Raw genomic sequence first — 13,533 nt, 5'->3', positions numbered from 1 at the left:
CAGTGTATCATTACAGTCCTGCATGACCGCTTTCTAAAAGTGGAGGTATTAATTTCTCCACTTAGCAGAGCGACAACTGCTTCTGGGCCGTCTCTGGGTCCTGTGCACTTGCATTACGGCAGCGAGAGAAGGGAAAATTAGACAGTCACCAGAAGAAGATTGATATTGTTGTCATATAAAACATTCACAAAGCAGAGACAGGCTGGGCATGGCCTGAAATAAAGAGCTGTGGGTCCGGTTCCCTGATTCACAGTTTGCTCTGATTCCATCCTCTCCTTAAACATAGAGACTATATTTTCTCACCATAATTCCAGGAAAATCTGCAGATTTCTTGATTTTGCTGCTCGGCCCAAGGTGGACACTTGGTGATGGGGGGTTGTTTTAGACCTCGGTACTTCTATCCTGAGATGTTTAGAGACACCACTCTCCTGAGTGTGCGCTGTACTGCTGTAATAGCAGGAGGCAGCAGAGCCATTCAGTCCTGCTGGAATGTGTGGAGGCCCACAAGGAATCCTTTGGTCCCAGTGTTTCTGCAAACACAGAAGTCCCACACTAAGGATTAACTCTGTGTGTCAACACTAATGGAATCTCCCTTTATGTCTGTGCAAACCCAGACAAATGAAAGTCCCCCGTGCGTCCTGGGACTTGCACCAGCAACCACTATACCATGCACGTCCAGCGGAAAAAGATGTAAATGTTTACTCTGCCTCAACAGCTTTTCACAGAAAAATCACAAGATGTTTCTCAGAACGACTTTGTATATGTTATAGTGTAAATCATCTCTGGAAATCAGAAATAGAGTGTCACAGGTTCTGAGAGGAGCCATAAACTATGATTGGGTTCGAGCTGCGAAGAAGAGGCTCATCAGCGGAGCTGTGCGGAGGAGGGAGGGGATTTAAAGAGCGGCTGCGGGGAGGAGGCGGCGGGACAAGCGCGTTTCTGCCGACGGGAGCTCGGAGCAGCACTCGAAACTGAAACTGTTGCTGCAACTTCACGCGCGTCTTGATGAAGCGGATTATTACTTGAGGACTTTTACAACACTTCTCACTAAACGGGCCGTTTGTTTGAGAAGCCTTAGTTCCTGGACGGGTCTTTATTTACAATTAAATGTGAAAAACTGTTTTTTTTTTTAAATATATATTTTTAGTTTGATTCCATCCCCACCACTTCACACCCCGCTTGTTCTGCTACGTGACGGCCCCGCTTCTCCGCATTACTGGACCTGGAGCAGATGACTTGGCAGCTCCCGCTCCGCAGCCGTTCCCTTCTTTCCTGACTGCTTTGGGACTCGTGGATTTGCTGGACCGTGCGCAGCGGGAGCCACCGGCGCGTCTCCGGACGCACGCATCGCGAAATGAAACTCGGTTTTGTCCTCGAGACTGCGGCTGCGCTTTACCTGCTCCTCTCACCTGCACAGGTAGGACGTTTGTGTTCACTGAGCTTTCAGTCACGACTTAAACTCTGGTGAAGGGTTCGATGGACGACCCTGTTGTACATGATTCCCTGTGAGACGACTCTCAGAATGATTTCATTACAGAAAGCTACACACTTTCAAGTCCACGTCCATTCATTCATTGAACAAAGAAGACAACGGTTTCTGACAAAAGCAATCAAAGCGGCTAGAAGGTTTCCAACTAATTATGTGCAACAATGTCAGAAATGACACAGAAAAGTCCAAGTCATTGTGGTGATTGACTGTTAGTCCTTGGATGAAACCACAGGAGCAAAACCATCCCTATATTGGGCAGAATAGGAGACAAGGAGACAAGGACGCATCCTAAAGAAAAAAAAAACTTGGTGGTGCTTGATCTCACCACTGTTTAACAGACAGGTCGCTGCCTGGAGGACAAATCGTAAAAAAAAGAAAAAAAGCTGGAATTTGCTAAAAGGCACTTTGGCAAACCACAATAATGCGTCTTGGAGAAAGTCCTGTGGGGCGAAACGTCCCGCAGCGTCAGAAAGCGCTGGGTTCTGCAGCAAGACGCTGACCCAAGACGCACGACTAGCAGCACCAACGCGGCTCAGAGCCAAAAGAACTATCCTGACGTGACCCGCTGAGCCCAGATCAGCTGGAGCATGTGAAGGAGGAGTTGAAACTTTGTGTTGGCAGCTCGATGGCACCTACAGAAACTGCTGTTGCTTTCAAAATATTGGGTTAAAGGCAGGTTGTAATGTTATTTTAGATATTCTGTTAAATTAAAAATCAACACATTCCTCAAAGTATTAAATTCTTAATTTTGTTTGAAAAATTGATGGTGCCGTATCAGGTTATAGAAAGTTCACTAATGTGAACTTGATGTGTTTTGTACTAACATACATTTATTTAATACATACAGAATGAGAAACCAGGACGACAGAGGTGAACTAGTGCACGTTAAACCTTATTAAATCCTGGTTCCAGTCCAGCCATATCACTGTCAGGTGACAGTGGATCAGAACAAAGCGGTTCTGTTCTGTTTCCTGACATTACCTTCTAGTCTTTTTATTGAAAATGCGCCAAAAGGAGGAGAGATGTGAAACAGGAGTGGGGACTCGCTGAAAGGCCTGAGCCGGACCATAGAAAACCCGCCAGCTGAGGCCACAGCTCCTGAACCGACCCGCTCTCTGATTTCCACCCATCTGGCGTCTGTCTCTGGTGATGGCTAACACAAAACCAGGCCCTTCACGCGCCTGTTCACTGTTAATGCCACAACTGATGCAGCAACAGTTGAACCAACCCTGACTTTGCTGCGGTTTCTACATATGGAAGCATTACACACACACACACACACACACACACACACACACACACACACACACACACACACACACACGCTGTCAAGCCAGTTAGAAAAAGCTGCATATCCCACCAGGTTCTCTAAGCAGAGTCTTTGCAGCTGTTGCTAAGTTGAGAGTGAGTGGGAGAGGCCTGGAATCACCGCATTTCAGCTAATCCTCATAATCAGCTCATGGCCTGCTTAGTCAAAACAGGGGTGACACAGTCCAGGGCCCTTAGCATGTAGCAGGTTAAAGACCCCCACGGCCCTGGAGACTGACAGCGGCCGCGAACGGGCCGGTTCTGTGCATGCACGGTCAGACGGCCCCGTCTGAGGTCGGGCCGCGCTCCAGGTTCTCTGACCCCTCGTTTACCATTAATTAGTTATCACTCACTCACTAGTCCCTGCAGGGTTGTGCAAACGCTGGAGCCTCTCCCGGCTGTCAATCATGCGAGGGGCGGGGCTCACTCTGCACGGTCGCCGGTCCGTGGCGGCTTCGCCAGCGCTTCGGTTGAAATGCGCCTCAAGAACTAAACAGTTCTGATTTCTAGCAAACAAGCTCAATTTGCCTCGACCAAATAATGCTGGCGTTTCTCAGACTGGACTGTGGCACCAAAGTGGGAAGAGCAAACGTTGGCTGGTCCGCTGGTTTTGTCTGGCCATGAAGACGGGGCCACTGGGTGTAAGCGGTTGTGTCTAATCCACAGCCGGAGCGTCACACTGGCGGTTCATAAAAGGCAGCTTAAGCTTTATCATAACAGCAGTAAAACAATATTACGGGTCCTAAGAATATGAGCTAAATCAAGCTTCCAGTGGATATGAACCCTCCAGTGCTGCAGATGTGGGCAGCTGCACATCCCAGATTCAGTGTCAGCCATTGGCCGTGCTTCCTCCTGACGTGGGGACGAGACGCTGGCTCGTCACCTCCGCCCATGCGCCTTCCTGCAGGAAGTGGGCGGCCACGGATCCACCGCTCGGCCCTGCAGCACTCGGAGCGGTGGCGTCGCACAGGTGCTTCCTCCGCGTCGCCCTCAGCAGCCTCCGTCCTTGAGCGTCGACCAGCTGCACCGCGCCCGCGAGCCGGGCTTCTCCTCGCTCCTCCGCTGCCGTCGGGCTCCTCTCCCGGTGAAATTCCCCCCCGGCCCAAGGGAGCGCCGCAATCGGGACCAGGAAATATGGATTTTGGGTTTCCTCCCGCGGAGGAGGAGGTGCGCTGTTGCTCGGGGCAGCGTCTGCTCGCTCAGCTTTAATCTCCCATCTGGATGTAATTTACTGTGGTTTACACAGAGAGAACAGCGTTTACTGTAATAGAGACGACAATTACCACCGGTCAGCCTTATCTTAAGACCTGTAATGTGTGTGTGTGTTTGCAGATGGGATGCACACTTCATACAGCGGCTGTGTGTCTACACTGCATTAATGGACTTGTACTGAGGAAATGATGCTTATGTGCATCATCAGTCACATGGAGCTCTCCCCGGTCTCCCTGTTTTTGGTTGTTTTCAGAAATCTGCCAGCTGGAGTTTAAAGAAGTAACTGTGGTCATTTTATGGGTTGCTACTGTTTGTGTTGCCTCGTGTTCTTCTCACAATGAGTCCAGGTGTTTAGGAAGCAACCAGGAAGTACGTGTCCCATAACAAGGCGTGGGATGTAAAACCACGTTTTCACAGATGTAACATCTGGTCAGTTTAGTTCAGGGCATGTTCAACACATGCTGTGTTTGGGGAGAGCTTCACGATCAGTGACCCTGGAGGCCCCGGCTGGGTACAGTCAGACCTGCAGGGGTGCTGCTGTCATTGCCTGCCTCATGTGCACAAAGAAAACCTGATGTGGAAGCTACACAGTGACCTGTAGGCAGCGGCAGAGGCACAGTCATGGTGCTGATGATGATCATCCTCATCATCCTGAGCATCATCCTCTAGTCAGACTCTAGTCAGACTCAGATTTTAGTCAGACTCAGACTCTAGTTTGACTCAGACTCTAGTCAGACTTTAGTCAGACTCAAGTCAGACTCTAGTCAGACTCAGACTCTAGTTTGACTCAGACTCTAGTTTTATTCAGACTCTAGTCAGACTCAGATTTTAGTCAGACTCAGACTCTAGTCAGACCATGACTCTAGTCATCCTCTAGTCAGACTTAAACTTTAGTCAGACTCAGACTCTAGTCAGACTCTAGTCAGACTCAGATTTTAGTCAGACTCAGACTCTAGTTATCCTCTAGTCAGACTTAGACTTTAGTCAGACTCAGACTCTAGTCAGACTCTAGTCAGACTCAGATTTTAGTCAGACTCAGACTCTAGTCATCCTCTAGTCAGACTTAGACTTTAGTCAGACTCAGACTCTAGTCAGACTCTAGTCAGACTCAGATTTTAGTCAGACTCAGACTCTAGTCATCCTCTAGTCAGACTCAGACTTTAGTCAGACTCATCCTCTAGTCAGACTAGGAAGCTCTCTGTTTGCTGTATGCTTTCAGTATGATGGAGTTCACTGGAGAATAGTGTAATGGAGGCCACCTTTTCCACCTTAGTTTAAATGTTGACCTCTACAATGCGAATATATCTTCATTTGCCGCAGTCAACCAGAGGAAGAAGCAAAGTGGGGATTTTCCTAAATTCTGCTCAGAATAAAACCCAGCGTATCAGATTCCTGCTACTAATGACATCACTACTGCAGAAACTCCTTCAACAGCATTTTAAACAGCCACTTATGATGACATGACTCAACCCTCACACAGTCAGGAGTTTTCATGTCTTTTTCCAGTAAACTGGACCCCCTGTGAAAGCTTAGCTGGTCTCCAGATACTTAATGGCTGTTTGCTGTAGTACCTGCCCATGGATTCATCGCCACCCTCCTCACTTTGTCCTTGTCGTGTTTTATTTTGGAGCCCTGCTCCTGCTGCCCTTCCTCTGACAGATGGAGTTAAGCAAGGAGGTTAAGGATGACGCAGTTCAGCTGTGTGGGAGTGGAGAGTAATGGGACCCGCAGCCTCTGTGGCCTGACAGCAGGATCCCAGGGACACAACAGGTCCTCTGGTCTGGCCAAGAGCGAGTTCGGAGCCAGCAGCGTACGAACTTTCACATACAACGCTGGCTTTTAAACGTGCTTTGCCTCTGTGTCGCACGCCCATTGCTGCTGCAGTAGAACAGCTACAGCTTCATTCCCACTGTGCAAACCCACCTGTTCAACAGCTGGAGACCAAGCCTCTGTGCTGCCTGGCACAATGTCCTCAAGGAGCAGATGTCAGGAGCGCAGACTTTTATTATACAAGTACAGGACAGGGAACTGAGTGGGCTAAAGGAGCATGAGCCCATTTACACATTCGACACAGTAATTATCCAGCAAGCATGACTTTTAGACAGGAGTCGTCCACCGCACGGCTGAAAGGCCGTAAATCAGCGGCGCAGCAGCTTGTCACATGTCACTTAGCCACATAAATAAGGCATTTAGCTTATTATGCAATGCGGTTATGCAGCACATCAACACTGACACAGTGAAGCATTAGTGGGCTCAAACCTTTTAACCACACTAGAATATGTTCCATTATAAGAAACTATGCAGCAGAGGACAAGTGAAAAACTCCCTGAGAAGGAGGTCATCTGGGAACGAGGTGAAGGAGACCTTGACCCACAAACTAATCCTGTTTCTGGGATTTATTAGACAAGTTTATGCACATATTGATGTGAAGTGCTTCTTCCTGAACTACAAGAGGTGAATTACCTCCCAGTCACCATTAATCACGCACTTAATACTGTAAGTGCGTGAGGAGGAAGGACTACGTGAGGAACCTCATGCAGCCGCTTTCTAATCTGGCAGCGCCCTGTGGTCAGCGCGTGCTCGCTCCTCTATTCTCAGCAGCCACAGGAGGTGCCAGCGATGCTTCCTCCTCAGCCTGTCAGGGCTCGGGTCACAAAATCCTCCCCTCCTCGCCACATTCTGAGCACCGACTCAGGGCACGGCCAAGAGGCCTTGTGATGTGGAGCGGCCTCGTGGACAAGGCGAGAGCAGATCATATGCCAGTGAACAGTGGGAAACACGAGGAAGGACGCTTTCCTGCAGCTATCAGAGTCACAGCTGTACATGGAGCAGCAGAGCAGCCAGCAACAGACAGCAGGTCCCCAAACACAGGGAAGAGCCAGCTCAAGGCCATGGCTGGGAGCTTGGGGCTTTTATTCTGAAGGTGCTTTTACTCTGAAGTCTGAACTGAGCGAAGAGAAAGTTACACAAAACTGCCCGACACTGTGTCTCAGTGACAGTTCTACAGGAGCCTCTGCAATGTTAGTGTTACAGTGACTATAATCATCATCATCATCATCATCATCATCATCATCATCATCATCATTTGGGGAAGTTCCTCTTTAATTACAGAGTTTGTAGCACAGATTCATACAAACTCCAGTTCGTAACAAGCTGTGAATGCTTTTTAGCAACAAAAGATGAAGCTCAGCCGTTCTTACAGTGATGCAGTGAGACAGTTATCGTCTGTCTGCTCGATGTTACTGGACACGTCTGCTCCAGCACCTTTAGCTATTCTCACTATGTGCACTGGCAATGTTGTAGTATACATTTCATCAGGTGTGTGTGTGTGTGTGTGTGTGTGTGTGTGTGTGTGTGTGTGTGTGTGTGTGTGTGTGTGTGTGTGTGTGTGTGTGTGTGTGTGTGTGTGTGTGTATTTAACCCTGGTGATGGGGTTGTACAGGCAGGTTGTTTGCTTCCCTGCGCTGCACTTTTGCTGGAGGGTATTTTATCAAATGTTCATTTTCCTCCCTGAGACGGAGTCAAACAGAGGTTTTGTGTTTTCCCAGGCAAATGAGATTCACAATGTGTTTATGACTGGATAATGGAAAAACAAGACAGAGGAGGAAACAATCAATGGAAAAATAAATACAGAGCTCAATCCTACATGACCGGAAACATTTTAAAGCTACACAGCTTCAGTGTAATATTACTGTATATGTGCTGTGTGTATAGGAGAGAGAAGCCTCTACCTCTGGTGGGAGGAAACAGTGTACATTTCCTGTTGTCACCACCAGAGGACAGACCCATGCACAAACCAGCAATACATGCATCTAGATTTGGATGTAGCAACTAAATGAACAATGTCTCATCTACAGGACATGATGGCATTAGAAGCATTTGCAAAAGCAAATGATTCATTTCTTGATGACATTTCTTTCTGTTTTGCAGAGTCTGCCCTTGTCAAACACGAACAGGACAAGTGGAGGTAAGAATGGATCCTTGTTTGCTCTCTGAGCTTCTCTGTACGTGTTGCTGAGGCTTCCTTCAAAACTCTAGAAGCACATATGACACATATGAGCAGCAGTTACAGTAGCAGTGACCCCGTTGCCTCCCGCTGTCGCTCGTCCCTGCTCGTCTCTTTCCATTCGTCTGCTGCTCCAAACAGCTGTCGTAGTGTCAGGCTCCGTTCGGGGCCCCTGGGGGCCACCGCGGTCCCACAGGAGCCCGTGGGGCTCCAGATCCACGGCTCTGTTCTGGTCGTGGCCCAGTTTCCACTGTTTGTTTTTCTTTGGTTCTCCGTTTGTCCCTGGTCTCCCCCACATACTGTCCAACTGGGACTCGTCCACACATATACATGTACTCCCACAGGAAACACACTGTACATTATACAAACATTTTTACAGCAAAATGAAGCAAGATGCACTCTGGTGCATTGTAACTGGGTTCATGTTTGTTATCGTATTGTATCTAGGTTTGTTGTATTATTGCCATAATTACTGTGTAAAACTATGAACTGTGAAACTCACTGTATTTATAAAACCAGCTCTACTGTACATTGTACTGACGACGCGTGATGGGACAGATCTGCACGTGTGCTCAGATGTGCTGTGATCCGCAGTGCTGACGTTCCAGGAGGTGTGGGGCCGCAGCTTCTGCCGGACCATTGAGAAGCTGGTGGAGGTGGTGCAGGAATACCCGGCGGAGGTGGAGCACATCTACAGCCCGTCCTGCGTGCCGCTGGTGCGCTGCGCGGGCTGCTGCGGAGACGAGAACCTGGAGTGTCACCCCACGCGAACCTCGAACGTCACCATGCAGGTCAGGAAAGCCCGCTGTGCCATGAAACCCGCTGTGTTGTAAAACTGCTCGGATGAGTCAAAACGCATTTCATCCACCAGCTGCTGAAAATCAGACCATCGGAACCAGGACAAGAATATGTTGAGATGACGTTTGTGGAGCATCAGACATGTGAATGTAGGTAAGAAAACAAGTCATATTAATCACAATCAAATCTCAAACTCAATGTTGTTGCTGTTATTAATAATACAACAGCAACGTGGAAGTTCTTTCTAATTTACTGAAACATTTGTTTCTCAGAGTCAAGAAGCCGATAGTGAAGGTTGAAAGGTGAGAATGAGAAGCTTTTGATCACTTTTTAGTCGTCAGACGGTTTAAATGAATTATTGGTTCAACATTTTGAACTTGTTTCTTCGCTGCAGCAAAAGGCAAAGAGGACGAGGAAGGAAGAGAAAGGAGAAACAAAAGATGAAAGAATGTGAGAGGTGACTACGCGAATCTGGGCCGCAGGCTTCGCACGCGTCACGTGAATGCCCAGCGTTAACGTTTTTTTTTTTCAGGTGTCAGATCCCTCGCAGGTAACTGCGGCCACGCGTCCCCGGTGCAGTGCGGCTCGCGCTTCCTCCCCAGCATCGACCAGGACTCTCCTCCATGGACGCCGTGTGCTCAGACTCAGAGCGCTGGCTCGTTTCGCTGCCCGTGAGCAGGCGTTTGTGCAGACGAGGCTCAGCAGGTGTGTGGCGCCCGACGGAAGCTGCTGTTACAGTCCTCACGCTACGGACACGCCTGGGAGCCAGTGCAATGCAGAACCAAACGGACTGATAACGTCTACTTTATAACTATTATTACTGTATCAGTTATAGTGATGTGTCCTTTTCGTTGGTATTTAAAAGTGTGTACTCTAAAATTTATATTTATTATGAAAGGCGAAATATTTGGACCAGCAGCTTTTGAAGAAGTTGCGTTGGATGAACGATGCAGCAGTGAAGTGATGTCTCCCTCTGGTGTTCACAGACGTGGCGTGAATTACACTAGATTAAAGTATTTTTATAACTGAAGCATGCGCGTGTGATTGGATCCGAGGGTCACACTCAGTCACAGCTGATTTCTCATTTATGAGTTCTACGATCTCTTGTCCTGCATGAACCCTCTCCACTGTTTCACCAGATATGAGAGCTGAGGTGTTTTACTCTCAGATATAAACAAAAATAATATTTATCTGACATGTGTACATACTGTATATAAATAATACCTTGGTGGATAAATTGAAGGCATTGGCCACAGCCTAGTTTTTACTAAGTCACATAGTCAGTCCTTGCTTCCATCTGAAGAAAAGGACAGGTTCTAATAATGTGCATCCATCAAATGATCCAGCTGTTGTTAAGCAAACCTGCAATAAGCCAAGTTTAATTCATTCAGTGTTCAGAGTGATATGATGTAATATGAATCCTATTCTATGTCTACCTGTGTATTCCAGACCTGCATGGGCTGTGATAACAGGCATCTTCCTCTGTGGTTTTCAAACATTCCAGTAGGGAAGGACTCATTGGAAGTGCTTGGTGTGCTGTCCTTTTGTACATTCCCTCAGTCTTCATCTTAGAGCGTTGGATGAGTGCTTGGATCTGTTGCCTCATAATAAGAGCGGTCAGGGTTTGTGTCCATAAATCAGCGGGGTGTCTTCCTGTGTGAGGGTCGCACGTTTTCCTCTTGGGCTTAGTTGAACTGGTGACTCCAAGCTGACTGTGTGAATGGTTGTCTGTCTGTGTGCTGACCTCTTATCCAGTGACAGCTGGAAGTGGCTCCAGAACAACCCCCCCCCCCCCCCCCACACACACACACGCACACACACATCATCCCATATCAGGAAACTTTAGCATGATGGATGTAGCCTGCTACACGAAGACTGGTATAAACTGTTAAAAGTAACATTTCTACTGTGGAAGTATTTATTTTGCAATTAAATGCTTATGGTTCTCAGCTAGTTTTGTGTCATTTGTTTGATTAAAACGATAGAATAACATCTGTGCTGTACATTTGATGTTTCTCATTGCATTGCTGCCTTCTAACTCTGCAGGCTTGCACACGCCTCAGAAACAAGCGTGCACGAATCAAGAGAGATATTAAAAACTGAAGTCTATGGTGATCGAGTTTAGAGTTTAGTACAGTCCTCAAGCAGGAATGCACGGACCAGTCCAGCAACACCAAAATGCTGGGAAGACCACAAGATGAACTGGGAATGACTGGGAATTCAGGTGAAGGACAAACACAAGCATCTACTGTAGTCAGATTAAGATCCACTACTAGACTGATGTAAAGAGAAATAGATGGAGATAAAAATGATCAGGTTTGAGCAAAACCACAAAAAAACATCTGTCAAATATGTAAGAGGTGCAACAAATACTGAACAGAGAGTAAAGAAAATGGAGCTCTCAGCAAAATACAGCAGGCTCTCAGTTACTGAAGGCAAAAAGAGCCACAGACAAGTGATCATTCTACAGTATGTGTGTGTGTGTGTGTGTGTGCGTGTGTGTGTGTGTGTGTGTGTGTGTGTGTGTGTGTGTGTGTGTGTGTGTGTGTGTGTGTGCGTGTGTGCATGCGTGCGTGTGTGTATGTGTGCGTGTCTGTGTGTGTGGTGGGTGCACAGGCAGGTTGCCTGGAGGGTATTTTATCAAATGTTCATTCTTCTTCCCGGGACGGAGTCGACCAGAGGCTTTGTGTTTTCCCAGGCGAGTGGGAATCACATTCTGTTTATGACTGGATGATGGGAAAAAACGGAGACAGAGGAGGAAACGATCAATGGGAAAATAAATACAGAGCTGAATCCTACACAAAACAGGTTATAAACCAGTATGATATATTACACAGAGTAATGCAATACCTTATGGAGAGAGGCAGGTCAGCTTGACAGACAGACATAGAAAGGATGATCAGCCACAACACTTTATATTCAGAGTCTGTGCAGGTGGGAGGTGGAACGTACGTACTGCACGCGGTTCCTTTGACATGGTTTGTGTTTCGGTCTAGTTCATTTAACTTTAGATGTTCAGCTGAATAAATGAAGTACAGTTTATAGCAGGAAAAACAAAAACAAAAGAGCTGTCTATGATTCCACTTTGTCCTTGTCAAACAAACAGATGAACCTACAGTGTGTTTCTTTCCTTGTTTTCTTTCTAAACTTTTCTGTAATTTTTTGGGCGGCTCCTTTAAAAATAATATTTTAATAAAATTACTTCAAACAGGAAACTTAGACTCTTTTGTGGTAAAAACAACAAACTGATGGAGTCTTTCCTGGAGAGTACCACTGAACAGTGACCGTCCATGCTGTGTGTGTCATGCACTGCTGAGAAATCTAAAAGCCTGAGCTCTTGATGCTGCATTTGCCTTTACTGTACGTGTCTGGACTATCAGGAGTTACTCAACCCCTTATCTGTACTCCTTATTTCTTCTCCCTCCATCACATCATTTTAGTAGTGCTGCTGAATGTTAAAGGCTTGCTGTAATAGAAACTGTGTAACACAGATGAGCAGCAGTTGTCTGGCTGCTTAAAACTAATTAATGATAATCTGGAAGAATTAGTGACAGAGTCGCTGAATTGAATTAGGCTGTAGGTGTCCCTAATAAAGTGACCAGTGAGTGAATCAGTCCTATAATCTTTTAGTCCCTGTGTAAAATGTTAACAATACTGTCATAGACAACTTTTTTTTCTCAAATAACTTCAGCTCCACATAAACATGATTAATGCTAATTAAGTTCATGGTAAGGGTTGAAGCAAAACTGTGTTGGTTTGGCAATTATGGGGATGTGTATGGTCTTAAATACTGGGAAAGCCAGCAGGGAAATCACATGTTTTTTTTTTTTTGCCTAAACCAAAACCACTGTTTTTTTCCTGGCTTTACTAAATGTGTTTTGTGCCAGAAACACAAACCTCCAGGTCATCCTAGGTCACATTGACCTCCTCCATGGGGCTGCGCTGTGATCCAAAACTGTAGCACACCTCAGAAATCTTTGTCAGTGAAAATGAACAAACTGTAGCGATGTTTGTCACAAATAGATTTAGTACAAGCAGCAATATAGTAAAAAGTAAATAAATATCTGTTTTAGGGAACCAAGTTGGTAAATTAGATTTTTTCTAATTGATGCAAACCTATTTTAAAGGTTGAACAGATAAGCTAGTGTCTACACTAAAATCTACAAATTTAATAAACTTAAAAATAAACAACAAGAATTGCGTACATCGGACAGATGGCGCAGCTGTTCTCTACACGCAGTTATGAAATGTCTCCCTCTAGTGGCCATAAACATGTACTGCTGGGATCATCCCTAATAATCAATCATTTTAATAATCATTACTGACAAACTTTTCCGTAACTAATAATTAGATTCAGTTATCATCACAGTACTAACATACTGTACTCAAAGTATTTACCAGTAGAAGAAATGTTTCTCACATTGCTGTCACAAATAATAGCATACTCCTGTTTACTGTTATTAACAATTAATGTGTCAGATATGTTTATTACATACAAAAAAACTAGTCCATAATAAAACTGTAGGCATATGTCGCAACAACAAGCGCTCCCTTTATCCAGCATCCACGGGAAATAAACGCTGTCGAGCGTAACGGTTGCATGGCAACTAGTTTGCTGCCTGGAGGGGGGTGAAAAACCTTCGTTGTGTCTTACAGGATATAAACGCCACATGTTTCTTCTCCTCTGAATCGAAGGAGTAAAGTACATCTCATTTTAAAC

At 46.2% G+C, this 13,533-nt stretch overlaps 1 protein-coding gene across 2 annotated transcripts; it reads left to right on the top strand.

The window, feature by feature from the left end:
- Positions 1 to 835: 835 nt before the first annotated feature.
- On the top strand, positions 836 to 10,783 carry pgfb (placental growth factor b). 2 transcript variants are annotated; one of them, XM_055505853.1, is made up of 7 exons: positions 836 to 1,417; positions 7,940 to 7,976; positions 8,610 to 8,806; positions 8,887 to 8,966; positions 9,086 to 9,115; positions 9,208 to 9,263; positions 9,346 to 10,783. In XM_055505853.1, the coding sequence occupies exons 1-7, from the start codon at positions 1,355 to 1,357 to the stop codon at positions 9,486 to 9,488; spliced, it is 606 nt and encodes a 201-aa protein (XP_055361828.1). In that variant the 5' UTR covers positions 836 to 1,354; the 3' UTR covers positions 9,489 to 10,783. The 2 variants fall into 2 exon arrangements, with proteins under 2 accessions (XP_055361828.1, XP_028995829.1); XM_029139996.3 differs by having other exon boundaries at positions 843 to 1,417; positions 9,208 to 9,270; positions 9,346 to 10,782.
- The last annotated feature ends 2,750 nt before the right edge of the window (positions 10,784 to 13,533 follow it).

This window comes from Betta splendens, chromosome 22 (genome assembly GCF_900634795.4).
Source record: "Betta splendens chromosome 22, fBetSpl5.4, whole genome shotgun sequence".
NCBI lineage: Eukaryota > Metazoa > Chordata > Actinopteri > Anabantiformes > Osphronemidae > Betta > Betta splendens.
This window is presented reverse-complemented; position numbering and strand designations above follow the sequence as displayed.

Excerpts from the sequence above, each read along its gene's own strand:
- pgfb (XM_055505853.1), top strand. The coding sequence starts at position 1,355 with ATGAAACTCGGTTTTGTCCTCGAGACTGCGGCTGCGCTTTACCTGCTC. Across the intron at positions 8,967-9,085 it reads CATCAGACATGTGAATGTAG|AGTCAAGAAGCCGATAGTGA; the intron begins GTAAGAAAACAA and ends TTTGTTTCTCAG. Across the intron at positions 9,264-9,345 it reads GAAACAAAAGATGAAAGAAT|GTGTCAGATCCCTCGCAGGT; the intron begins GTGAGAGGTGAC and ends TTTTTTTTTCAG.